At 39.8% G+C, this 25,728-nt stretch overlaps 1 protein-coding gene across 1 annotated transcript in view; it reads left to right on the top strand.

Annotated features, from left to right (window-relative positions):
• FRAS1 (Fraser extracellular matrix complex subunit 1) overlaps window positions 1-25,728 on the top strand; it is a 461,640-nt gene that overhangs the window by 145,926 nt on the left and 289,986 nt on the right. Inside the window, exon 3 of the mRNA XM_081241677.1 lies at window positions 22,771-22,878. Within this exon, the coding sequence (XP_081097803.1) occupies window positions 22,771-22,878 (108 nt within the window). The remainder of the gene's footprint in view (window positions 1-22,770; window positions 22,879-25,728) is intronic.

Here is a 25,728-nt window from a genome sequence, read left to right on the forward strand (position 1 = left end):
GGTCTCTTGTGGACCCGTGTCCTGAAGTTGGCTCTCCCACTTCAGAGGCACAGCACTGACTCCTGGCTGCAGCACCAAGAGCCTTTCATCCACCCGGCTCAGAATAACAGGGAGGAAAAGTAGAAAGAAAGAATTAGTAGAAGAAAGAAAGAGAGAGGGAAAGAAAGGAAGAAGGGAAGAAAGGAAGGAAGGACGGAAGAAAGAAAGAAAGAAACGAGGGAGGGAGGGAGGGAGGATGGAAAGAAAGAAGGAAAGAAAGGAGGGAGGGAGGGAGGAATGAAAGCAAAAGGAAGAGTGAATGGAAGAAGGGAGGGAGGGAGGGAGGAAGGAAAGAAAAGAAAGACAGGAGGGAGGGAGGGAGGAAGGAAAGAAAAAGAAAGTGGAAAGAAGAAGGGTGGGAGAGTAGGAGGGAGGAAAGAAAAAGAAAGAAGGAAAGGAGGAGCGGAGGGAGGGAGGGAGGAAGGGAAGGTAGGAAAAAAAGAAAGAGCCGGTAAAGTAAAATAGAATAAAGTATGAAATATAGTAGCGTTATTAAAATTAGAAAGTAATTATTGAAAAAAAAAAACGGACGGATAGAACCCTGGGACATATGGTGGAAGCAAAGCTATACAGAGAGAATCTTACACAGAAGATTACACATACACATTCACAAAAAGAGAGCAGGGGGAAAAATAAAAAATCTTGCTCTCCAAGTCCACCTCCTCAATTTGGGATAATTCGTTGTAAAAAGAGGAAAAGGGAGAGAAGTCTGAAATCTTGCTCTCTAAGTCCACCTCCTTAATTTGGGATAATTCGTTGTAAAAAGAGGAAAAGGGGGAAAAGTCTTAAATCTTGTCCTCAAAGTCCACTTCCTCAATTTGGGATGATTCGCTGTCCATTCATGCACTCCACAGACGCAGGGCACATCAAATGGACCGTGGAGCTTTAATCTGCTGCCTCCGAGGCTGCACAGAGAGATTTCCCTGTCTCTGCTCTCACAGCTCCCGGATCTCAGCCTTGGACCTGGCCCCGCCTCCGAGCGTAGGTCGCCGGAGGGCGTCCGTTCTTCCCATTCTATTGGGGGAGCTGCAGAAGGTGGAAGCTAAAAAGACAAAGGATCTTTTCTTATTTCTTGCTCCCTTTCCCAGCTTATGCAATGTGTTCTATGACTTGTGTGGGCAAAGGCACCTAACATTCTATCAGTAATAATTTTTACAGCTTAATTTTACAGCATCTTGATGGGTGAGGAATAATCTAAATTCTGTGTCTGTCCTGAAATGATCCACAAGCCTGTCATAAATTGTTCTGCCACATGCACATTTAAAAAATAAATTTTTATTACAGAAATTTTCAAGTAAACACAAAAGTAGTGAGAATAATATAACAAACCCCACGTTACCTTCATCTAGCTTCAAGAATAATCAATATTTTGCCAATCTTGTTTCATCTGCCTTCCTCATTTTTTATTTTTTGCTGGAGAATTTGAAAGCAAATCATTCATTGTGTCTGAATATCCCACAGACATCTTGATAAAAGCAGTACACTTCATGGATACCTCTCAGACTTCCTTGAGGGCTGCCTATGAAAAGTGTTTTTGATTTTACAGCAGAAATTTTCCTCAAGCCAGTAAGTTGCTTGTGCTAAGACCAATTACTGCACTCATTCATAACCATGAGAAGCAGCATGTGCTGTGTGCAAGTGGCTCGGGGAGCCCTTACCTGGCTTTTGCTTGCCACTTATTTTAATTTGTTTGCCCTCTCACCACATTCCTAGCCAGTCACGTCTTGACAGCCTTGAATGAACTAGCTGAGGGACCCTCGTCACAGAATTAGGGGACAAAGAGACAGCCTATTTTGCTGTTCTCTCAGCTGTTATGATCTAGGAACAAAGTCTGTGTTCCCTGAGATTAACGACCGTGCCAGAGGTGTGCTTTTTTGCCCCTTTCTCTAATGCACTCAATCACTAACCAGTTTGTAAACCTGCCTTTCTGAATATTGAGCATCAAGGTAGGTGGAGAAAGAACTGAGGTTGGAGCACACCTGATGGCTATCTCAGCCATGCTGTTTATTTATTTTATTAAATATTTTTATTTATTTAGGCTGCACCAGGTCTTAGTTGTGACATGCTAACTCTTAGTTGTGGCATGTGGAATCTAGTCCCCTGACCAGGGATCGAACCCGAGCCCCATGCATTGGGAGGGGAGAGTCTTACCCACTGGACCACCAGGGAAGTCCCTTCAGTCATGCTGTTTAACTTCACCCTGGTCTATAAAATTTTTCTTTTTTACTTGTGGTAAAATACACATCATATATATATATATATATATATATATATATATATATATATAAATATATATATATATTTTGTGTGTGTGTGTGTGTGTGTGTGTGTGTGTGGTACATGGGCCTCTCACTGTTGTGGCCTCTCCCGTTGCGGAGCACAGGCTCTGGACGTGCAGGCTCAGCTGTCATGGCTCACGGGTCCAGCCGCTCTGCGGCATGTGGGATCTTCCCGGACCGGGGCACAAACCCATGTCCCCTGCATCAGCAGGCAGACTCTCAACCACTGCGCCACCAGGGAAGCCCTAAATACACATAATATTAAATTTACCATCTTAACTATTTTTAAGTATACAGCTGAGTAGTATTGAGTATATTCACCTTGTGCAACCAATCCACAAAACTCTTTTCATCTGAAACTCTGTACCAATTAAACAATAATTCCCCATTCGTTATCCCCCCAGTTCTGGCAGCCACCATTCTACCTCTATGAAATCTGACTACTCTAGGTATCTCATATAAGTGGAATCACATACTATTTGTCTTTTGTGACTGAATTATTTCAGTTGACACAGTGTCTTCAGGTTCATACTTGTTGCTGCATGTGCCAGAATTGCCTTCCTTTTTTAAGGCTGAATAATACTCCATTGTATGCACACAACCACATTTTGTTTATCCATTCATCTATTGATGGACACTTAGGTTGCTTCTACATTGGGGCTATTGTGAATAGTGCTGCTATAAACGTGGGTGTGTGTAAAATGTTCTTTTAAGGTAAAAAGTTCTTTTCCTATTCTGGAACTTGTTATTTTCTTGTATCTTTGGTGTCCCCCATTGGTTGAGTATTCTCCTTCCCTGCAGTTATGGCAGGACCTATGATCCATATCACCATTTCTTTCAAATCCTGGGCAGTTTCTGTCCTAGACCTGGTATGCCCACCACTTGGCACAGTGCTTGGGACATAGTGTAGATATTTGTTAAAAGAATGAGTGAATGAGTGAATGAATATAGTAAAATTAAATTGAAGAGAAAACACAAGGTTATTTTCCATATAAAATGTTTGGGACCCCAGGCCTGTCTAGATACGTCCCAGAATACTTCCCTTTCAAACATCTGGCCCATGTTCCATTTTAAATTAAGTGAATATGGATTAATATAGCTATTCTTACCTATTTTTAGTCATAACACAACCAATACCTCTTTTCCTGCCTTTCTTCTCCATGATTTTAACATAGTAGGGACTCTCTCTCTCTCTCTCTCTCTCTCTCTCATATATATATATATATATATATATATATATATATATATATATATATATATATATATTCACTCTAAAGAGACAATCCATCAATGAATGTGTGTATGAGGGAATGATTTAATGAATGAGCCAGCTAAGAATATATTCTTTGGTGGGTGGTATATTTCTTGGAGAGCTTCACTGTGATAGGAGAGAGAGAGGGAGGAAAGGAGGATTGGGACATCATTTATTCTCTCACTCCATAAATATCGACAGTTCTCAGTACTGGGGGTTCATCAGTAAACAAAGCGGGCATGGTCTAGCTGTCAGGGTTTTACCTTCTAGGGAGTGAAACAGATGTAAACAGAGTGATTTCCAGTTGTTTTCTGTGCCATGAAGAGAAACAGGAAGCCATGGTAGAGAATAATAGGGGCCTGCACTGGAGAGGGCAGTCAGGGAGGACACAGGTGAGGAGGTGAAACCTTAGGAGAGTGTGCAGGGAGAGGAAACAGGCCACAGGAGAGCATTTTGAAGGAGCCCGTGGAAGGCTGAGAGGACTAGGCTGGAGAGGGGAGCAGAGAGGGGTGAGGCCCGAGCAACTTTAGCGGCCTGGAAGCCATGGTAAGGAATTTGGAGGTTTGTTTAAAGCAGTGAGAATCCATTGACATATTTAAGCTTGAGAATGGTATGAGCTAATCTGCATTTTTTAATTTGCTGAGCAGTTTGTCTGGAAGAAGAGTAAGCTGCCTTGGGCGGCTAGAGCCACAGCCCAGCGAGAGATGTGCGTGGCCTGGACCAGAGGTGGCGGTGGAACCAGGGGGATGTGGACAGACTGAAGAGTCAGTTTGGAGATAAGAGATTGCCTTCCTCATCTCTCGAGTTTAGTCTGCTTGCCCCTATGTTTATTTTGTTGCCTGTGAGGGCAATTCCTCAAGGTCTACCTAATCTATCGCTGCTGTTGTCACTGCTGTTTTTATGAGTAGTTTTACCTGGTACTGGGTAAGATTCTCAGCATTAGTTCACTGGACAGTAGCTATTGCAAGCTTCTATCCTCTCACGAACCTAAAAGATCTCTTTCTCTCTCTCTCTTACACACATATATCAAAACAAAAATTGTTGTAAGTCTTTACATTAATATTTCACTGAATGAAATATGATAATTCTGTCCACCAAGGTCACTTCCATTTGACTCTTAGGAAGCTTTATTTTGGAGAATACACACAAGGAGAAGGGAACAGTCCTAGAAAGATCTGTATTTAAAATACAGCACACTACACTGCCCTAAAGCTTACTTTCTGTTCATAGAGAGTGGTAAGTTTTGAGTATATCTGGAAACATGCTTCCACGTGCTAGGATTTGTTGAACCTGTTCTGATTGGAGAAGCGTAGACCATCATTTTCCCTAATGTAGCACAGTTCATTACCTGAATAGAGCAGCACCAAACCAGGGATGGGCAGTTTCAGAACGGATATCAAGGAGATAATGCGGGGACTGGCAGCCAAGTGCACGTTGTTTGCCCTATGATACCTGGTTGAAATCTGGGTTCTGACTTAACTCTCGGATCTTGTCCAAGGACAGATCGAAGAGAATTACTCCATAGAAATTTTGGACCCACCATTATTTTAACCCTGCTCTTGAAATTATAGAAAGTTAGCCTCAGAATCAGTCAAACCAGTCTTCCTAGAGATCTTGAAACAAATGTTGGTCCCAAACCCTGTCAAGCCCAGAGCAACCCACTTGCTACCCTCTTCCTGTGGGAAGGGCTGGGAAGCCAGCTGGCTCTTGGGATTGAAGAGAAGATGATACATGTAGGTTGGTTGCCTCAACATATTCTGAACTCTGCCTTCTCTCTGTGTGATTTTCCAAATATGAAATGTGAAATTTCTTAGGAAATGGTCATTAAAATGAATTCTTTATCCTTTCAGTTCACAAAATAGAACTTGTGAATTACAAAAGACACATTCCTTTCTATCCCAGTGGAGGAAACATTGTCAATTTCAGGATTCATTTTTCCCAGATATGGGATTTCAGCTCCAGATATAATTCGGGAGGTACTTGTCTGGTAATTGCATTCTTTTGCTGAATTTTCTCTTCCTCATCTTGAAGATGATTTTGGTTTTTTTCATGCTATAAACCAAATGCTATTTAATGTTCTTATTAGGGAAGAACAATTAACGTATCTGTGAATTATGGCCCTATTTATACATCTATTATCAGAGTGAATTATTTGTTTAAGAATGGAGTTCTACCTCATTTAAGACCATTTTTGTCTATTAGCAAATGAATTCTTTTTGAAATTTCATGAGTGTGTTTTACTTCACACCAAAGAGCCATTGTTTTAGAAAATCAGAACAGTGAAACTTTTTTAAACAAGCAAAAAATATGTTATCTGCCTATAAATAGTGGAAGTAGAACAACAAATAATATATTTCCTAATTGCTTTTTCTTTTAGACCTAGCAACAATTGATCATGGGTAATGTTGATATCAGCCAATTTCCAGGATGAATAATAGAAAGTAGTAAACAAAAATGTACTTTAAAAAAGCTTTTAAAGGAGCTACCTGCCAGGTCAAATTAATTAAGCATCTAAATAATGTGTTGAATTTAAAATATTTTTGTATGAAATATCTGTTTCATCCTTGAGGAACAATAAGAAACTTTGTAGCGAGGTTGAGCTTTCTCCAGAGTTTACTTGAGATGTCAGGATAAGTAATTGGCTTACTGCTACACATTGGTAACTTAACATTTTGTTGGGCTTATTTTTGCTGCCGCTCCATAGATAATAAATTTCATGATGGGCTCTTTCCATTGACAGAAGTTAGTTCCTTTTGTTTTCTCTGCAGAAAATGAGTTGCTTTGCTTTGTGATAGGCAGGTATCCAAGCACTGATACTTTCCTTTTCAGTCTGGAATCAGGTAATGATGGCCCATCATTCTCCAGGGATGACAGGGATGACAGGGATGACAATCTTGCTTGCCCCATATCTTCTAGTACAGCTCAAGGACAGGAACAGTGGCTAGAATTTTATCAGCAGGCTCAAGAGTCGAGGGAGAGGAGTGATGTGAGTTGGAGTAGATGATTAACTCTTTGAAGATTCTTCTCATGTTATCAACCCCAAACTGACCAGAAGGTGCTATTTTACTATAGAACCCTGAACATCTTTCTTCACTTATACCTCTGGAATCATACAAACAGCCTATTTCGTTGATCCAGTCTTTCCTTCTCTCTCTCTCTCTCTCTCTCTCTCTCTTTCTCTCTCCCTCTCTCTCTCTCTCAAATTTTATGCAGTAGATCAACTGTTGGCCAGCTATAGCTTGTAGGACAAATCCAGTCTATGTCTGGGTGTTATATTTTTAAATGGTCAACAAATCAGAAGAAAAGTATTTCACCAAAATGATATGTCAGTCCTCATAAGTAAAGTTTTATTGGAACACAGCCTGCTGATTCACTTATGTATTGTCTATGCTATTTCTCTGCTCCATTGACAAAGTTGAATTGAGGAGTTAGGAGAGATACCAAATGGCCCACAAAAGTCTAAGTTGAGGTAAGTTCTCAAAAAATATGCTGTTTACTATGTACATAGCTATGATCATATTCTTAAGTGTAGTGGTGATTTTTCTGTGCTGTGGAAAAGGTATTTTTTCAGGAGCCAAATGGAGAACCTTTTTAAGCACAGTTCTCATGTTTGGTGGTGTCTAATTGTACTAAGGGAAGAGTAAAGCAATAAGATATCAGAGCCAGTTCCAACAGTAAATCATCTAACTTGAAGGTATGAGATTAGTGCATCCATGGATTTTACCTCCTCCCTCTTTTCCATCCATTTATGTAGGAGCTCACCTCAACTTGTCAGTGTGCAAACTATTCAGAAATTTCAAGAATACTAGTGTTACCGAACCAAACTTGGATCTGCTCGCCCATCTTGCAGCAAAGCCAGTCTACTGTCACTGGTTGTGGTAAAGGAAAATACAGTGTTTATTTGCAGGGTGCCAAGCAAGAACAGGCAGCTCGTGCTCAAAAGACCTGAACTCACCAATGGCTTTCAGGGAAGTTTTTAAAGGCAACATTTAGGGTGAGGGTTGCTGGGGGCATGACTTTCTTCTGATAGGTTGGTGGTGAGCTAACAGGGTGATGTTTTGGGAATCTTAATAATCAGCCTCTGGTTCCAGCTAGTCTGGGGTCAGTGTGCTCGTTTCAGCATGTAGTCACCATCCTCCACCTGGATGGGGGTCTTAGTTCTTGCAGAACAACTCAAATATGTGTGTCAGATTGTTATGTATATCCCTTGAGGAGAAACTAGGACCCTGTTTTATCACTGAATTATTGTTTCTTGACTGCTTTTCCTCTGTTTCTGCATTCCCTCACTTTCCTAATTAGTAACTGTTAAGTTTGCTCTTTGGAACTCAGGGAAGGATTAGGAGACCAAAGTCTGTTTTCTACAAACAAGAAACAGAGGACATGGAGAGGCTTTTGTACTCGGGAGTGTCCTGTTCAGTTTCAATCCCCACTTTTCTTTGATACTTCTCAATTCTGAGGGCAACACAGGCGGGACAAGAAAGAGAATAAAGTTTGGATACAGAAATTAATCACAGACTCAGCAGGGGAACTTGGTTTTAGGGGGACTCAGTTTCTCTAGTAGCATTTTTTTTTCTTTTAAAAGAAAATAACACGTTTATTATAAAAAAGTTATATGTGACCAACTATCTTTTTTTTCTAACTAAAAAAGTGAGAATATAGAATTTATTATAAAGATTAAAAATACCAAATTCCTTTGGTGGTCTCTGGTAGCATTTTAAGATTCTTTCCCCCTTCTCTGTAACAAATCCCTGTATGTACACAGAGTTAACATGATATGCAACTTCTGGGCTGATTAACTGATAGTTTAAGTAAAATTACCTGAGAGTATTTTTGCATATGTATTAGAAACTTAAAAAAATTTTGCCTGTGCTCTGTCTTTCTTATTCAGAATAGCTCAATAGAATGCTATTTACTGCATTTGTAAGAGTTGTCTGTTAGCTCTCACTAAATATTTTGCTGTGCTTTGGAAAGTACTCTCATTCCCCAAATGCTGTTTCTACAGAGATTCCACCTTCCCAATTCATTCTTTGAAATGCATGGCTGACCATCTTCCCACGTTTAGAATGGGGTCCAGGTCGAACCACCCGGTGTGCATTGAGCAACATGGTTCATGGACATGAGGCTCTACAGAGTCATGAGGTCCTAAGCCACCAAGAAGAAGGTGGCAACCCCTGATCCGCAGAATGGACGCTTCCTCTTTCCTACATTTGACATTCAGCTTTGGAACAAGATCACAGAACCCCTCCACTCTATATTAAATGTCAATCCCAGGGCCAAAAATGGATAAAGGCTGAAATTGTATATTTTGGATGAAACCCAGGAAACAAATTATAATGTATGCTCTGTCTTTAATGGAATCATTCCCCCAAGGGTGCTGGAAATCTCAGGCTCATCCACAGTGCAACCAGACAGAATTTCCCAGTCTGTCTACAGGGCTGTCACTGGCCTCCTGTAAGCTCTGAAAGAATCTAGGAGAGCAGGGCAGCACCATGGAACCTTGCCCAGGTTCAGTGTGGCCTGTTACTGGGCCTAAGGCACTGGTTGATTCTGCTCAGCTCTGGAAGAGTTCTTGGAGTTACCCAGCCAGAACCTGTGAGGACTCCAGTGGAATCTACTAGAACCCCTCTGTGGGATTCACCTAGGACTCTGGCGCTGGTCTGCAGATTCTAATGGCTTAGTTATCCAACATTACTGCAACCATGCCTCCTCCCCACTGTCCACTGTATGGTCTCCTTGTTTCCTGTGTGCATTTCATTGCATTACTGACAAGACTGGGTGCCCCCCGGAAACTCATTGTCTATTGCTTTAACAGCTCCTAAGCACTACGGGACTTTGCACTCAGTTCAGTAACTTCTCTGTAAATGTTGACTGTGTGGCAGGACAAGGGAGGCTAGAAGTTGCGTGTCTGTGCTGTATGATGTTAATAAGTCCCAGCCAGACCTTACAGGGGCGGCACTTTAATTCTCTTGCCATTAGTCAAACAAACAGTAGTTGGGACGGGTGTTAAGCTTAAATATCTCTGGTGCACCATTTAAACTGTACATCCCACCTGTGGGTTGCCTGCAGCCTGCCCTTTTGTTGCGGTGGGGCCCCTAATTCTCTTTTCAGTCCCTTTCGTCTCATCATTGTTCTTGAAGGCACAGCTCTGTAAATCACATAGAGGCCTTTCAACTTCCCTTGCATTTTGTTTTCTTCAGCCAATTGACTAATACTGTCAGCTAATTGGAGTGGAAATGTAAAATGAAAGCTATATTATTCAGCTGCCAAGACTCCTCACTTGGCAGGGAGTGGGTGATGCTGGTAATTGTACCAGGAGTGTAATTGCTCTGGGTTCTGCCTCTGGATTTAACAGTGAACCCTGGGAGGGTCTTCCTTGGAGACACCTGATACCTGCTTCTTTTCAATGGCTTCCTGGCAAACAGTGAGGCTTGAAGCAAATCTAATCAAGCATTCTTGTGTTGTTAGAGAATACAACCACTCTGTATTTTGCTGACTGCGGGAGTGGATTGCTTGGTCTAAGTACTTAGTCAATATGTCATTCCCATCAGAACTGGCAGTTTATTTCCTCTTGGTTTGGAATGGGAGTAGGATCCATGTTCCCAGAGGTGAAGATATTAACCTCATATGCCAGCTGTGGCCTGTGCCAGGGTGTTCTTGCGAACAGTAGCTGAGGCAGCACAGAAGCCTATTTCGTAAACCAGTTAGGAAAGGAAAGGTTTACATGTCGGGAAAAAGTTGAATAGCTTAATGGAAAAATAAGAAAAGTATACTGTAGTTGATTACTTCATCATTAAAGTTGATCATCTCAGGGGTTTTCACCCAACCAGTTTTCTTTTTTTTTCCTTTGCTTTTCTTTCCCACTTTAATTCATGGATCAAGTAACAGTGGTGAACAATATTTTAGGGTAGATTATGTTGGCTTTAGCATCTGGGAACATATGACACAGGTAACATCTACTCCTTCCCATAACTTAACCCTGAGCATGTGGCAGACAATAGTAATCTTTCTCATTTAACCTACCTGGACAGAGCTTCAGGATCCCCCTCAACACAGCATTTCAAATCACTCTTTCCAGAGCTGGTGTAAGTGATAACACCTGTTTACTGTCTCTGACTTAGAAATTTAGAAGAACATTTCCACTATGAACCTGGGAAATGGAAGAAATTTAGAATATTTCCACTATGAACCTGGGAAATGGAAATAGCAGCAGTTAAGTAATTATTAAACTCTTCTCATTTGCCAAGATTCAGAAAGTTGATTTGAGCAGTGTTATCTAGTACAGTTTTATAGCTACATCATTATTATTTTATTATGCCATGTGGCTTTATAGAAAGCTTCCTCAAACATTTCCAGAGGGGAAACTGGTTTTGTTTCCTTAGAAGCTTACGGTCCTCAGTAAGATGTTGAGAGTGAGATTGCCGAGGGAGGGCTAGCTGTCCTTGTTGGTCCCTGATTCCCTCCCTCCCCGAAATCCTTGCCAGCTGCAGTGTGATGGGGTGGGAGGTGGCAACAGCAGCCAAAGTCAGTTAGGTCCCTTGATCGGTTATGCTTAAACCTACTGAGAGCTGTTCTCATCAGAACTATCATTTTTCAGTTGAAAGAGCATGGTTCTTGACACCAAGCAGTCTGGGCTTCAAATCCTGGTTTCACCAGTTGTACAATAACTGACCAAATAATTTAAGTCTCTGGGTTTTTAAAGCAATTTTTTACTTGTAGAACAGGAGCAATAATAACTAATTTATAGGATTTTTTTGGTGAGGATTAAAAGTTACATATAAATACATATATACACACATATATGTAATACATATGTAGCATGTATTTTATAGGCATACACATACACACATGCACTTATAATATACACATATATGTATGTATACATACACATATGTTATATATATGTGTTAATAGTTGCTTAGTAAATAGTAGCTATCAGTATTGTATGGACATATAACTTGTATACTGGACATTTTAAAAGGGTTTTGGGAAGTCGTATGTTTGATTGTTTTAAAAAAGCAATTACCCCTATGGTACTGTATTTTGAAACGTTATGAAGAGTGGTTGGTATATTGATGAACATGGTCATGAAATGCACACATGAGAAAAAAATCCAGCAGCTGATGGACTACTTTATAAATTCTGCACAGGGGTGTAGTGATGATCTTTCCGAGTAACAGAGGTCACGGAGAGATTTGTCTGGATAGAAGAAAGGTTTGAGGTTGGAGAAGTGGAAGCCTCTGCTCTACCCTGTGAGTTCGGGGCACTGTGCCAATAAATGCAAACGTCTTACCTAATTTATCCTCCCGGGTAGGTTTTATCATCTTAATTCTTTTTACATAAAAGGAAACTGAGGCTGAGTCAGGATAATTATCTTGCTTAAGGTTCTGTAATTATTAAGGCAGGGAGCTAGATTCCAACCCAGATTTGTTTGACTCCAAAATCCATCTCTATGGACTCTGATGTAGTCCACTCTCTGAATTTTATGGACGAGGATCTGAGATCCACGCAAGTGACTTGTCTCGTGTGCCCAGCTTGATAAAAGCAGGTTCTGACTCTTAGTCCAGTGCTCTTATTCTATACTAGGCTGTTTCTCCAGTTCTTGTCTTTTGCTTTGTTCTCTAATTGTTTCAAAAGTCTTGCTTCTTTAACTGTATTTCAAGTTCAAGGGCAAATATAAGGGACTGAGTTGTATTCTTCTGTCTCTGGTTTGGGCTGTATTTTTTGATATCTTCCATATTGTATAGCACAATGATAAATCCTCAATAAATTCTTGGTGAATTGAATTCTTAAAGGAGTTGGTCTCTGAAATCCTATTTTGACTGAGGCAGAGGTATAAATACATACAAATATACCTATATCCATATTGGGGTTTTACTTTGAGAAATTCAGTTGATATTTTATGATAAAGGCTCTCATTGCTATTGTATCCACTGCTCTGTTTTTATACAGTCTGACAATCTTTATCTTTTAACATTTTTGTTCAGTGTAATCACTGATATTTTAAGGTTTATATATACCATCTTACTATTTGTTTTCTATTTGTCACTTCTGTTCTATTTTTCTTTGTTTTTTCTTTTTGTCTTTTGGATCAATCTAATCATTTTTATATTTAATTTCCCATTAGCTTGTTAGTTATACATGCTTTTACTAATCCTTTAATGGTTATCCTAGTGATTACAATATGTAGTAATCCTTTTATTTATCTCTTCCCAACTAATACTAGAACCTTGAAACACTTCAGCTTTATTTATCCCTCTACTATCTTTTTTTTAAAACATCTTTATTAGAGTGTAATTGCTTTACAATGGTGTGTCAGTTTCTGCTTTATAACAAAGTGAATCAGTTATACATATACATATGTCCCCATATCTCCTCCCTCTTGCGTCTCCCTCCCACCCTCCCTATCCCACCCCTGTAGTTGGTCACAAAGCACTGAGCTGATCTCCCTCTGCTATGTGGCTGCTTCCCACTAGCTATCTATTTTATGTTTGGTAGTGTATATATGTCCATGCCACTCTCTCACTTTGTCCCAGCTTACCCGTCCCCCTCCCCGTATCCTCAAGTCCATTGTCTAGTAGGTCTGCATCTTTATTCCCGTGTTGCCCCTAGGTTCTTCTGACCATTTTCTTTCTCTCTCTTTTTTTTTTTTTAGATTCCATATATATGTGTTAGCATACGGTATTTGTTTTTCTCTTTCTGACTTACTTCACTCTGTATGACAGTCTCTGTCCCTCTACTATCTTATGTATTATTTTTATTAGGCATTTTAAACTTGCATATATTTTAAATCCCACAAGATGTTAGCATTTTTGTTTTGTACCGTTATTTATTTAGATTACTCACATATTTGACCTTTTGATTACTCAAAATTCCTTCCTACATTACTGTGTTTCCATCTAGAATCATTTTTTCTTTGCCTAAAGAACTTCCTTTAGTATTTTTTTTTTAGTTTGAATTTGTAGGTGACAAATTCTCACAGGTTTTATTAATTTAAAACATCTTTATTTTACTTTCATTGTTGAAGGATATGTTTGCTAGGTATAGAATTCTAAGTTGCTGGGGTTGTTTTTGTTTCTCACTTTAAATATTTGTCTTCTAACTTTCACCATTTTTTTTTTTGTGGAGAAGTTAGCTGTCCATAATTAAATTTCAAATTAATTATGTTTGTAGATATTGTATCTGATGAAATATTCATAGTTTTAAAAAAATCTCCAATACATGTTTTCATTGTCTTCTGTTATCTTCGTAAAGTTCTAAACAAAATAAAGTACCATCTTTCTTTGAGTTACATGGTTGTTAAGTTCCTGGACAATTCAGTGTATGTTATTACCACTCAGTAAATTCTTTATGTTTATGTGTAAAACAGATAGGAACAGTTAAGATATATAATCAGATAACTATAAACAGATTTTTCATTGACATGAATGTTTTGTGGGACATTTGAAAGTCATATGGAAGTGGGACAGTTTTTCTTGCTGCAGGAATGTCTTGCTCATTACATGACATCTGGAATTTATGATCCTTGTCTATTAAATGCCAGTAGCATCCTAACCTTCATTCTTCAGAGCAAATTTTTAAATGCCTCTTGGAGTGGCATAGTCCCTGTTTAGGAGCCTGTTTTACATTAAATAGTGAAGACTGGTCACCAGTGATGCTGCCTTTGACTCAGGGCCTCTGCTGGGCCTGACAACAGACATAGTAGGATGTGGCTTTATATAGTTGAATGTGAACATCAGTACAACTCCCAACCATTTACTGGGTGGTCAGTTTAACTAGATCAGCTGCCAAGAGGCTGGCTAGAGGAAAAAGTTAGGGATGAAGGTTTTGCTGCATAGCTTCAAATGCTATGATACAGCTTTGACATGCTGGAACACAAGAGCATCAGTCAGGCAAGGCTAGCATTCAGGCAGAAATAGATGGGCCCTTTTAGAGCAAAGGTCTTAACGGAGACATAGGTCTAGAAGGCTGGATCTCAAACAGCACATATTGAAAATGGCTACTGCAGCTGCAAGAGCAGCATGGAGAGTGAAGTGTTGTTGTCTGTGTGTTTGACTTTCAGCAATTACATCACAAAATTGCCAGCAATTATTTAAATTTGGGAATATCTATCCATCCACCCATCCATTCATTCATTAACTCAGTCAAAATCATTATAAGTGCCTCACATATTTCAGTTACTATGGGAATACAAAGCTACCTCTATGTAAAGAAATTGTCTTTACTCTTGGGGAGGTAGATAGATGTAAAAAACTAATTATAGAACAAATGATAATGATCTATTGGGGGAGGAAGACAAGAAAATAAATAATTTTAATATCAGAGATAATGGTATAGCTATAAGTTAATTTCATGTCCAAACATTTTGAATGTTTAATTTTTTTTTTCTTCATTTGCCTTAGGAATAGGAAATGAAGTCTTTGACAGCTGAATTGTTAGAGAAAAAAAAAAAGCAATTTCAAGCTTAAGCTGTACTAGAGTCTCCCTAGTATCTGGACTACTTAAAGTGGAAATATGAGGAAGACTTTTTATTCATTTTAGAACTTTTTCTGTGGCTAACATCTCCTGGAATTTATGAGGGTTATTTTGTCACTGGAGTTTTCTTAGTTTGGGCTTTCACTGTAACAGGATTGTGTTAGAACAAATGGAAAGCTGGGTGTAAAAATAGAAGAGCTAAGCCTGTGTTTCCATTGCTTCAGAATTTGGAATGTGAGCACATTCACTGGGTGTTTAATCTTATTCTATATTTTGCAGTGTTCCTTGTGTGTGTGTGTGTGTGTGTGTGTGTACCACTCCAGGAATATAGTTTCCACAGCACTCTATAGTGGGATATTTTGTAAACATTTAAGCAGTGGGAAAGTTAACTTCCCCTTATCTTGGAGGCTGGAGGGATTTTCTAAAGCTTTAAATGCTACAACTGTTCCCTCTGTCACTGAAAATACCGTGGTCAACTTGTTAAGATTGTGGCAAGTGACCAAAGTCATAGCTAACATTTATTTAGTGCTTTCTATGCACCAGTCACTGTGCTAAGTAAGTACATTAGTTTATTTCACCTTCACTGTCACCCCATTGGGTCCTATCTTACCCTTAGTTTATATATTAGGAAATGGAGACTCAGAAAAGCTAAGATTTGTCTAAGTTCCCAAAGCTAAGAAGTAATTGAATCGGTATTTGAACCCAAGTTTATCCACTCTACCATATTGGCATTTGGCATTGCTACTTGAGCTAGTGTGCTGTATAACTTTGTGTCCATAGACCAATGCTGTGGGTACAGATGTGGGTGTGGTGGGAAAAATGTATGTTTCAAAATCAAATGGCCATAGGTTCAAATATAGGTACAATTGGGCTTCCCTGGTGGCGCAGTGGTTGAGAGTCTGCCTGCCGATGCAGGGGACGCGGGTTCGTGCCCCGGTCCGGGAAGATCCAACATGCCACGGAGTGGCTGGGCCCGTGAGCCATGGCCTCTGAGCCTGCGCGTCTGGAGCCTGTGCTCCACAACGGGAGAGGCCACAACAGTGAGAGGCCCAAGTACCGCAAAAAAAAAAAAAAAAAAAAAAAAAATATATATATATATATATATATATGTATATATATATACATATATATATAGGTACAGTCACTTACAAGCTTTGGGAATATCACCTAACCTATCAGAGCCTTGGTTTCCTTATCTGTAAAATGAGGATATGATAATATGTATCTCAAAATATTTTAGGAAGAAATATGAAAGATGTGAATGTGCCAAAGTATATGGAACCCAGAAGGTGCTCTCTTTCTCCTTTATCTTTTCTGTGCCAAATAGAACTTGGAGGAATAGACTGGCTTTTTGGAAGTAGGGGGAGCTTTGGGAACATGAGCAGGGAAATATTGACTTAGTCGCAGAGGCAGAGAAGTCCTCCCCAAGGAAGTGATATTTCAACTGAGACTTGGAGGATGTGTGTGGAAGTTAGATTAAGAGGGGTGGGAGTGTGCTGTTGGAGGCTTGGGGAGCCTGTTAGGCAGGTAAGTCACTTAACCTCACAGTCCTTTCCTCTGTAAATTTAGCAGCACTGCCCTAGGGTGCCTCACCTCGTTGGCCTATTAAAGTGAGAAAGTGGAAGTAAGAGTGACTTGAAATGGTAAGACTGCTCTACAGTATCTATCTGTCTATCTATCTATACACACACTACGTATATAAAATAAGGCACATATATATAATAAAGCATTCATTCTTTTTTAAATTTAATTTAATTTATTTTTTATTCAGCAGTTTCTTACTAATTATACATTTTATACGTATTAGTGTGTAGAGAACAAACGTATTGAGACCAAGGGGGGAAAGTGGCAGGGGGTGGTGGTGGTGTGATGAACTGGGAGATTGGGATTGACATGTATACACTAAAGCATTCATTCTTACTGATGCTATATGATAACAGTGTAGCAAAGAAGAAAAAGGATGGGTTTGAATCCCAGATCCACCCGTTACTGGATGTGCTCTGGACAATTCACTCAGCCTTTTCGCGCCCTATTCCCTCATTGATAAGATAGGGTAGTGATGCCTTGTCCGCAGGATGCTGGGAGGGGCCATGAGACACTGAACGTGTGGCAGATCTGGAGAAGTATTGGCCTTTGGCGGTAGCTTGTTCCCTTTCCTTTCCTTGCTCTCCCTCCATCTATGTTAGTGCACTATTATAAGAAGACATGTACAAGAACATAATGTTAACTTGCCATGCTGTTCAGGGTCTCTTGTCAGCCAACTGAACAAAGACATTTTCAGTTATGTATAGCAGCTATCTTTTCATCTGTGAGTCATGCTGTTGCTTCTGTATCTAAGTTGATCTTCTTATGGCTGATGCCTTCAGGTTTATCATTTTAAGACAACAGCAGGAGGAGATCAGGTACAAGCTAATCACTCCAGGAGGCCAAAATGCGAAACTACTTAGGCCCTTGGTGTGCAAAACAAACTCCATAAGGGGGAGCAAGCCTTTGAAATAGGTCTCAAACAGGAAGTGGATCACCATTTTCTCTTTTATTTGGCATTGGCTTGTATTAGTCCCTCCTGAAAGGGGAGAATTTGATGTAAATACAAGGACTCATCTTTTCTTAGCAGTGTGTCCTCCGCTCCTTTTTATTTGGGGCTGGATGAGGAGCTTCACATGAACTTGAAAATGAGACCAAATGAAAAAGGTATTGTTTATCTAAGCTGTCTGAGGAAGGGCACTTGGGTAAGGAATTGAACTCTGAAATAACCTTATGAAAGTTATTGATTCATTCCTTTATGGTTTCTTGACAAACAAGAACCATGATTTCTGTGTCCGAGCTGGAGCTGGGTCAAAGAACCCTTTTATATGGATTATCTTTCCTGAAAACCAGACTTGTCAGGAAAATGAACCTCCAGAAATGAAGACACAAGGCCCAGTGGAATATTTTGGTCCTTTCATTGCTTTGAAGGACAAGTAGAGAACACAGTTAATTTTTTAAAATCTTACTGACTGCAAGGAGGTTTGGGGATAACACAGGAAGTGTAGCTGAATGGCTCACTGTTAGGTATTTGGTGGGTGGTTTTATTTAACTCCCCTCCCCTCATGCCAGTTCAACTCCAAAGCCCAGATGCTATGTACCTATGGTTGGCAGGAAAAAGGGCACCACATTTTTGGTTTTTCTATCTTATATTTTGAAAGTACCTTTACAAGATCACATAAGTTGCATATTTTGTTATTGAAAAAATAGAAAATATGGATAAGGAAAAAGGAAAAAACAAAAAAAATCAAGGATCCTCACCCAGGAATGACCCCCCTTCGCTTACTGGTTTGTATTATTCCATACTTTGTTTCCATGCACAAAAATATATTTTAATGATAAAAAGGCATTATATACTATTTTGTAATTTAAAAGCACAACTTTGGGGTTGCTTTACGCCTCCTTTCTCATTTTTGGCCTAAGAAGCTAAGGGGATTTAAAATGAGATGAATTAATCAATACCTAAAATAGGGTTATTATAACATTCAGGTGAAAGAAAATGTATGTCGATAGTTGATATACTGCTATTATAGAACACCATAAATAATATCCCCCCAGAAATTTGAATACTCATGAGGGATATAGTCACTGTTTATTTTTAGCATTAAACAAATGTTTAATAAATATTTAACCAAGTGAAATAGTTTTTGTTGTTTTTTATAAAGCACCTTGCTATTACTGTAAGGTATTTAGGGATGAAGGCACTATATTATCTACAAGAACACTTTATTCACTTATTATTAAAAATATTAAAAGCCATTTAGATTGCTTTTTAGGTTTGTCATAATTTAATCCTTTAATCTATATTCTAGTGAAAAACTATTATAAGACGCTTTCTTTTGCAGAGTGTGTTTTGGAAGAGAGGATTATAAAGTGACGGAATTACAATGGTAACATGGAAAATCTGTAAAATTTACTTCACAGTGTTATTTTTTTGGTCTTTATGGCTTTATCCAGAGTTTAAGCGATTGAGGCACTCTAGCATCCCTACCTTCATAAAGCAATTTTATGGCACCATAGAAATTGATTCGTTAAATATATGGCCATCTATCTAGGCCTTGGCAAAGGGCTCATTTTATTTAAAATTAACCATAAATTATTGACTCTATGAGGACATTAATATAAGGAAGTTTTTTGACAATGCCTAGATGAAGAAAATTTTTCTTTGTAGTTTGATTCCAGTGACATAATAGCCTTCCACATCATGGGGATTTTGTAGTGATGTCACTTAAACATTGTTTTCTCAAGACATCTTGTCCTAACTGGGGTATCTCAAGTCATGGGGATAGAAATTTTCTTGAGGATAAGCAAGTACTCAGGGTTGTTCACTAATGAATTCAGCCAACACTCAGGAATCGTGCTAGGTGAAGGGGCTGTACAGAAAGGAATAAAGCGAGCTCTCCTTCCTTGGAGAGTCATAGACTAGTGGAAAGACAGATATGTGAACAAATTAAATGCTTCCTGGACCCAGATAAATTTAACTTTGAATTAACATAATGAATGTTATGAATGAAAGTGAAAAATTATTTCATGTTTTTAGAACATCCTGTTTAGAGTTCAGTAAGCTGAGTCCAGTGATTGAGAGCTGCGTAAAGGTATAATGGACTATTCTGGAGGCTAGAGCCACTGAGGAAATAGTTGAGGTATAGGGAAGAACTTGATGCCTGGTGGAAGAATGCCACATCTGGAGAGAGTAGCGATGACAGGCATCTTAGAGCCACACTGAGCTGAAGCTAGTTCATGGAGCTCGTGTGGTCATCTGAGGTCTAAGTGAAAAGGAAGATGGGTTCATGGTTACAGAGGCTTTACCAATTACCTAAGTCGTCTTGAAAATGCAACCTGTGGATTCATTCCTTTCTTGTAATGCAACATCCTGGGTCTTTTCAGTGCTAGGGGGTCCTAATTAAGTAATAATTTCACTCCATTTTGCCTTTGTAGGCTGGAGTGGGAAGATGGGAAAGTCAAGGTACTTAGGGGAATGTTTTCACTCTGAGGAAAGGAAATGTTTAGAAGATATTTTCTAAATGCCTGTGACACTGTAGGAAGCATTTGGATTAAAAATAAATAACATTAAAAATAAATTAATGGGCCTTTAGTAAGTTCCAAGCACTGTTCAAGTCTCTCTAAGCAAATCATCTCATTTGATCCTTTCAATAACCCTCTGAGTTTAATACTTTATCATCCCTACTTTAGAGATGAGGAACCTGGGACACAGACACCTTGATAACGGACTCACTGGTGTCACCATTAATGAATGGTGACACCAGGAGTCAAGTCCAGCAGCCTGGCTCCAGAGCCTGAGTTCGTAGGTCTCCTACAGCTTTGTGAACTCGAGCAAATTGCTCAGTCTCTCACGTCTTGTTTCCTCATGTGTTCAGTGGGAATAGTCATGATAATAACAGTGCCAGCTTCATAGCGTTGCCGTTCCTGTAAGAGCTTTGCATAGCGTTGATGTGCAGTTGCCTACCTCTCTGCTGGGCCCACTCTCCAGGGTGATCGCAGAGGTCAGGAAAGCAAACGAGGCCACCGTCCTCCAGCACCACAAGTGCCTTCTCCTACCAGCACTTCCTGTCAGCATAAGTGATCAATAAACAGCAGTCGCCGACTTTGTGAAGTTGTCATTTTCTTTTAATCTGTATCCTGAAGCTGATATCGTTTTCTTAAATCAGCAGGGAACATATATTACATTGTGCTTGAGATTGAAATTTTTTTTTTCCCTCACCTATTTGTCATTGCTTTTTGGGTTAAGAGTAGACTGTAGTTGGCACACTATTGCCAATTTCAGAAGAATATGCTGTAACAATAAAGAGAAAGAAATTCAGAGGTATTCCAAGTCAGGTTTTATTTATTTTTATTTTTTATTTTTTAACATCTTTATTGGAGTATAATTGCTTTACAATGGGGTGTTACTTTCTGCTTTATAACAAAGTGAATCAGTTATACATATACATATGTTCCCATATCCCTTCCCTCTTGCGTCTCTTTCCCACCCTCCCTATCCCACCCCTCTAGGTGGTCACAAAACACTGAGTTGATCTCCCTGTGCTATGCGGCTGCTTCCCACTAGCTACCTATTTTACATTTTTTTTTTTTTTTTTGCTGTACGCGGGCCTCTCACTGCTGTGGCCTCTCCCGTTGCGGAGCACAGGCTCCGGACACACAGGCTCCGCGGCCATGGCTCGCGGGCCCAGCCGCTCCGCGGCATGTGGGATCTTCCGGGATAGGGGCACGAACCCGTGTCCCCTGCATCGGCAGGCGGACTCTCAACCACTGCGCCACCAGGGAAGCCCCTATTTTACATTTTTGACTCAAATTTTTTATGAATTAGCCACTGGAAATGTAGTCTACCTCACATATGTTTTATATTTCTTAAATGACTTTTGGTTTGAAGCACATTCTCTAAAAGCTTATACATTTAACATTTCTCAACACAAAAGGATGACTTGAGAATGTTGTGCACAATCCATGTAAATCTGGACCAAACAGCTGGGTACCATAGCCTAGCCAAGTTGACACTTGAAATTAACCGTCACATTTGTTGTCTGCCTTTGTGTGAAAGCATCCTTTGCTAGCATCCATCATTTTCCCAGCTCATCCCAGTTCAGGTTGAGTGCTAATATTCTGATGACTCTATCAAGAGTTTAGAAACTTCCCTTACTCCTCCCCAAAGTATTTGAGTAGCACTTCAATTGTTTGAGGACCAAAGGATGAGGAAGTATAGAAAGGAGGACAGAGCCTTCACTAAGCGACTTGTGAACTGTGAGCTCTTGGCTTAGAGGACCTACAGTGTGCTGGGCCCAGGACGGTGCCTGCTTTGGGTGCTCACAGTCTGGTCCAGCCTGGATAACAGGAATGTAGGTGACTGCAGTGAAGCGTGGCAGGGTATGCAGGACACAGTGGGGTCACAGAGAAGTCACGAGGAGCCGCACCTGAGTGGAGGGTGCAGTGTGCAGGATTAAGGGTTAGGAAATGATTTGTTCTTGAGGTTGAGGCTTGAAAGAAGTGTATTGCTTTGCAAGCTCCCTTTGGGGGAGTCACAGAGAAGCGGGGATCCAGGTAGAGGGTAAGCTGTGAGGCCAGATAAGGGAGGCTGGGGCTGTCCAATGGCTTGACCAACTAGAGTGGATGAAAGTCTCAGAACTGTGAGATTTCCCGAGGCCAGGGAGAGAGGCGAGCGCCACATCATGGGGTCTGTACTTTATCCCATCAGAGGTAAAGGTGAGCCATGGAATAGATGAGCATTGGTGGATGTAGTAGCAAAGAACTGGGAAGTGAATTGTGAGGTGCTGATAGTATCTAGTGGCACAAGCTGCTCTTAGGATGCTGGTTAGTGCTAGTCTAAGTGTCATTTTCCTTTGAACATGCTCCAGTGGTGTCTGCTAGTTAACAGCAAAGAGAAACCTCAAGTCTGAGAGCAGCTTGTCCTCCTGAGGTTTCAGTCCAATCGATTGTTTTTACTCTGGGTATTGACAGCTCCCTGCTGCATGCCCTTGTCTTTGACTACGTGGGTTGACTGTGGTGAAATGGATTAGACTGCTTTTATTGCCTCTCCGGGGTTAATCAATGCCCAGCAAGCACCGTGTGTGTCCGTGACTTTCCTTTGCCTTTTAATTGCTCAAGCTGTAGGACTGTTGATGGTACCACGTTTTTGTGCTCGTACCTTGACTGATCAGTTTTTAACTCAGAGCTTATGCTTCTTTGCAGGATGCCACCGTTTGGAAGCCTGATTCATGCCAGAACTGCCGTTGCCATGGTGATATCATTATCTGCAAACCTGCTGTTTGCAGAAACCCTCAGTGTGCCTTTGAGAAGGTATGGTATCCTAACTGTTTTCTAAATGTAAAGTCAGGGAATGGTAGGGCGTTTGCATTTTTTCGGTCATCTGGTTTTGACATTTATCCCAATCTCTAATTGCAAGGTTTAGGAAATATAGGAGAGAATTTTAACATATTGTATCTAAGAATATCTTAATTCCTGTTTATTGGGCATTTACTCTGGACCAGGCACTCAGGGTTAAAACTTAAAGGTTTTATAGTGTTATCCCATTTAATATTATGTGGGGTAGGTATCTTTATCCCCACTTTACAGATGAGGAAAGTGAAGCCTGGAGATTTTAGGCAACTTAATAGGATTATGCAGTTAATAAACTGTTGCCCAGAGATCTTCCCTGGGTCTGACAGATGCCATAGCTACTGATACTAACCGCAACATTTTACAAGCCATTGAACGCACTGAAAGTCAGAATTGACTTCTCAAAGATGATTTTCTAAAGACATTATTTGTTGTGCAACTGATTGTATCATCAAACTGCCGTTGGGCTACCTAAGATCACAGGATAGGCTTTGACTCAAGAAATCTCATGGTATTTAACCAAACGTGTGAGGGATAGTTCCTCCTTTTCCTTTGTTAAACTTTTTCATTTTGACTACACATCTATTCTGTTAGAATTTTTTTTCCACGTGCTGACTCTTTTCTTTTTAAAGTGAATCTACTTACAAAAAAAAAAAAGCTTAAGCTTCAAATTTGAACATTTGAAACTCCCTGGAGAAGACCAATTATTTTCTTTAAAAAGCTTTCTGTCAATTTCACAAGCACAGTTTATTTTTCTACTTTTATCTCTCCCCACCCCATAATAATTAATCTTGAGTCTTTATGCCGTCTAATGCTAAGAAGTTTCTGTTTGTTTCTAACACTGGAGTGAAGGTTCTGTATACCTTTAAGGGTATTTCTCAATTTCTGCATGGGTATATTTCTGAGAAGCTGCGTGTACATCAAATGTTGGTAAACTTGATAATATTTCACTGTATGTCGTGAGGCTATCTTCTGGAGTAACCACTCCTCTGTTTTGCTTGCTGAGTAAATCTGAGCTGGTTTTGTAAGGACCATGAAGACATGCCCTCCTCCACTTCACGTGAATAATTATGGCATCATGGAAGAAGCACTGAATTAAATGTTAGAAGACATAGGCGGTATTGCTGAAAACTAAATGTGTTCTATACCAGGGATCAGCAGACTAAATGTGGCCTCTACCTGTTTTTGCATGACTTGTGAACAAAGAATGGTTTTTACATTTTTCAGTAGTTGGAAAAAACCAACAGAGAACAGTATTTCGTGATGTGAAAATTGTATGAAATCAAGTTTCAGTATCCATAAATGAAGTTTTATTGAAACACAGGCACACTCATTTATTTAAGTATTGTCTACAGCTGCTTTTGTGTTACAATGATAGAGTTGTGTAGTTGTGATGTAGACCATATGTGGCCCCCAAAGGCTAAAATATTTACCATCTGGCCCTTTATAGAAAAAGTTTCTGACCCTTGTTCTATACCAAGTGTGATTTTGTCCCTTCCTAATTTGTTCTTCTCCTGATTTTTCTCAGTAAATGAAAACTCTCTTCTCCCAGTCGCTCAGGCCAGAAAACTTAGTATCATCCTCCCCACTTTCTCCCACATCCCACATCCAGTACATTAGCAAATCCCCCAGCTTTTCCTTCATGAAACAATACACTGCAGATGCAACTTCTCTGCTTTTACTCTGGTTCAGCCTATTATCTTTTTTTTTTTTTTTGCCTCCATTCTCCCTGTAGCCTCTTAACTTGTTTCACTCTTTCTGTCCTTGCCTTTTTCACTGTAATCTTGATATAGCAGCCAGGGTGATCCTATTAAAATTTAAGTCATCATGTCGCTTCTCTCCTTAAACCCCTCCAATAGCTTTTGATGGCTTCTCTCCTCACTTTGAGTAACTCCTCGCAATGTCCTATAAAGTACTGCTGTACCCTCTGATTAATTGACTAGTCTCCCTACTCCCTCTGCTTCAGACACCAAGCCTGCTTGCTATTCCCTGGATTTGTGCCAGGCATACTTCTGCCATTAGGGCCTTTGCACGCTGCTGTTCCCATTGAAAGTATCTATCTATCTATCTGTCTATCTATCTATCTATCTATTATCTATCTATCTAATTTACCTATTTTGACCCTTTACTTCCTTTAAGTCTTTCTCAAATGCCATTCTTTTGAAATTGCAATTCTTCGCCCCTTACCACACATTTCCTATTCATTTTCCATGCTTTATTTTTCTTCTTGGCACTAACTACTGTCTGACATACTGTATATTTTACTGATAGTTCTTGTTTACTATCTCTTTTATTCACCATGTATCCTCAGCACCTACAATTGCACCTGATACATGGTAGGCCCTCAATAAGTATCTTTTGACTGAATGAATGAATACATGAGAGATGAAGCTAGAGAACTGGTAAGTTCAAGGTTATGGAGAGCCTTGTATGCTGTACTGTGGAGCTTAGAATTTTATTTTTAAGGTTATAGAATACTAATGAAGGCATGTGGGTAAAATGGCCAGCTTTTCTTTTTGAAAGGTCTTTCTGGTTTTTCAAAGGTAATGCGTAATATTGGAGATGAGGAGATCAGTTCAGACGCTGTGAGAATAGTCCAGATGAGAGGATGAGTACCTGAATTAGAGCACTGGTCATGTAGGGATCAAGAGGAAAGGGCAGCCTCAGTAAGTACTTAGGGGATAAATCAGCAGAACTGAATGAAGGTAGGAGGGTGAGAGAAAGGAAAAGGAAAGGTGGCTCACATATTTATGGCTTGATGACTAATTGGCTAGCTGAGCCATGAACTGATATTGAGAATATAGGAGAATG

Source organism: Mesoplodon bidens (genome assembly GCF_964165515.1).
Source record: "Mesoplodon bidens genome assembly, chromosome: 1".
Lineage (NCBI taxonomy): Eukaryota > Metazoa > Chordata > Mammalia > Artiodactyla > Ziphiidae > Mesoplodon > Mesoplodon bidens.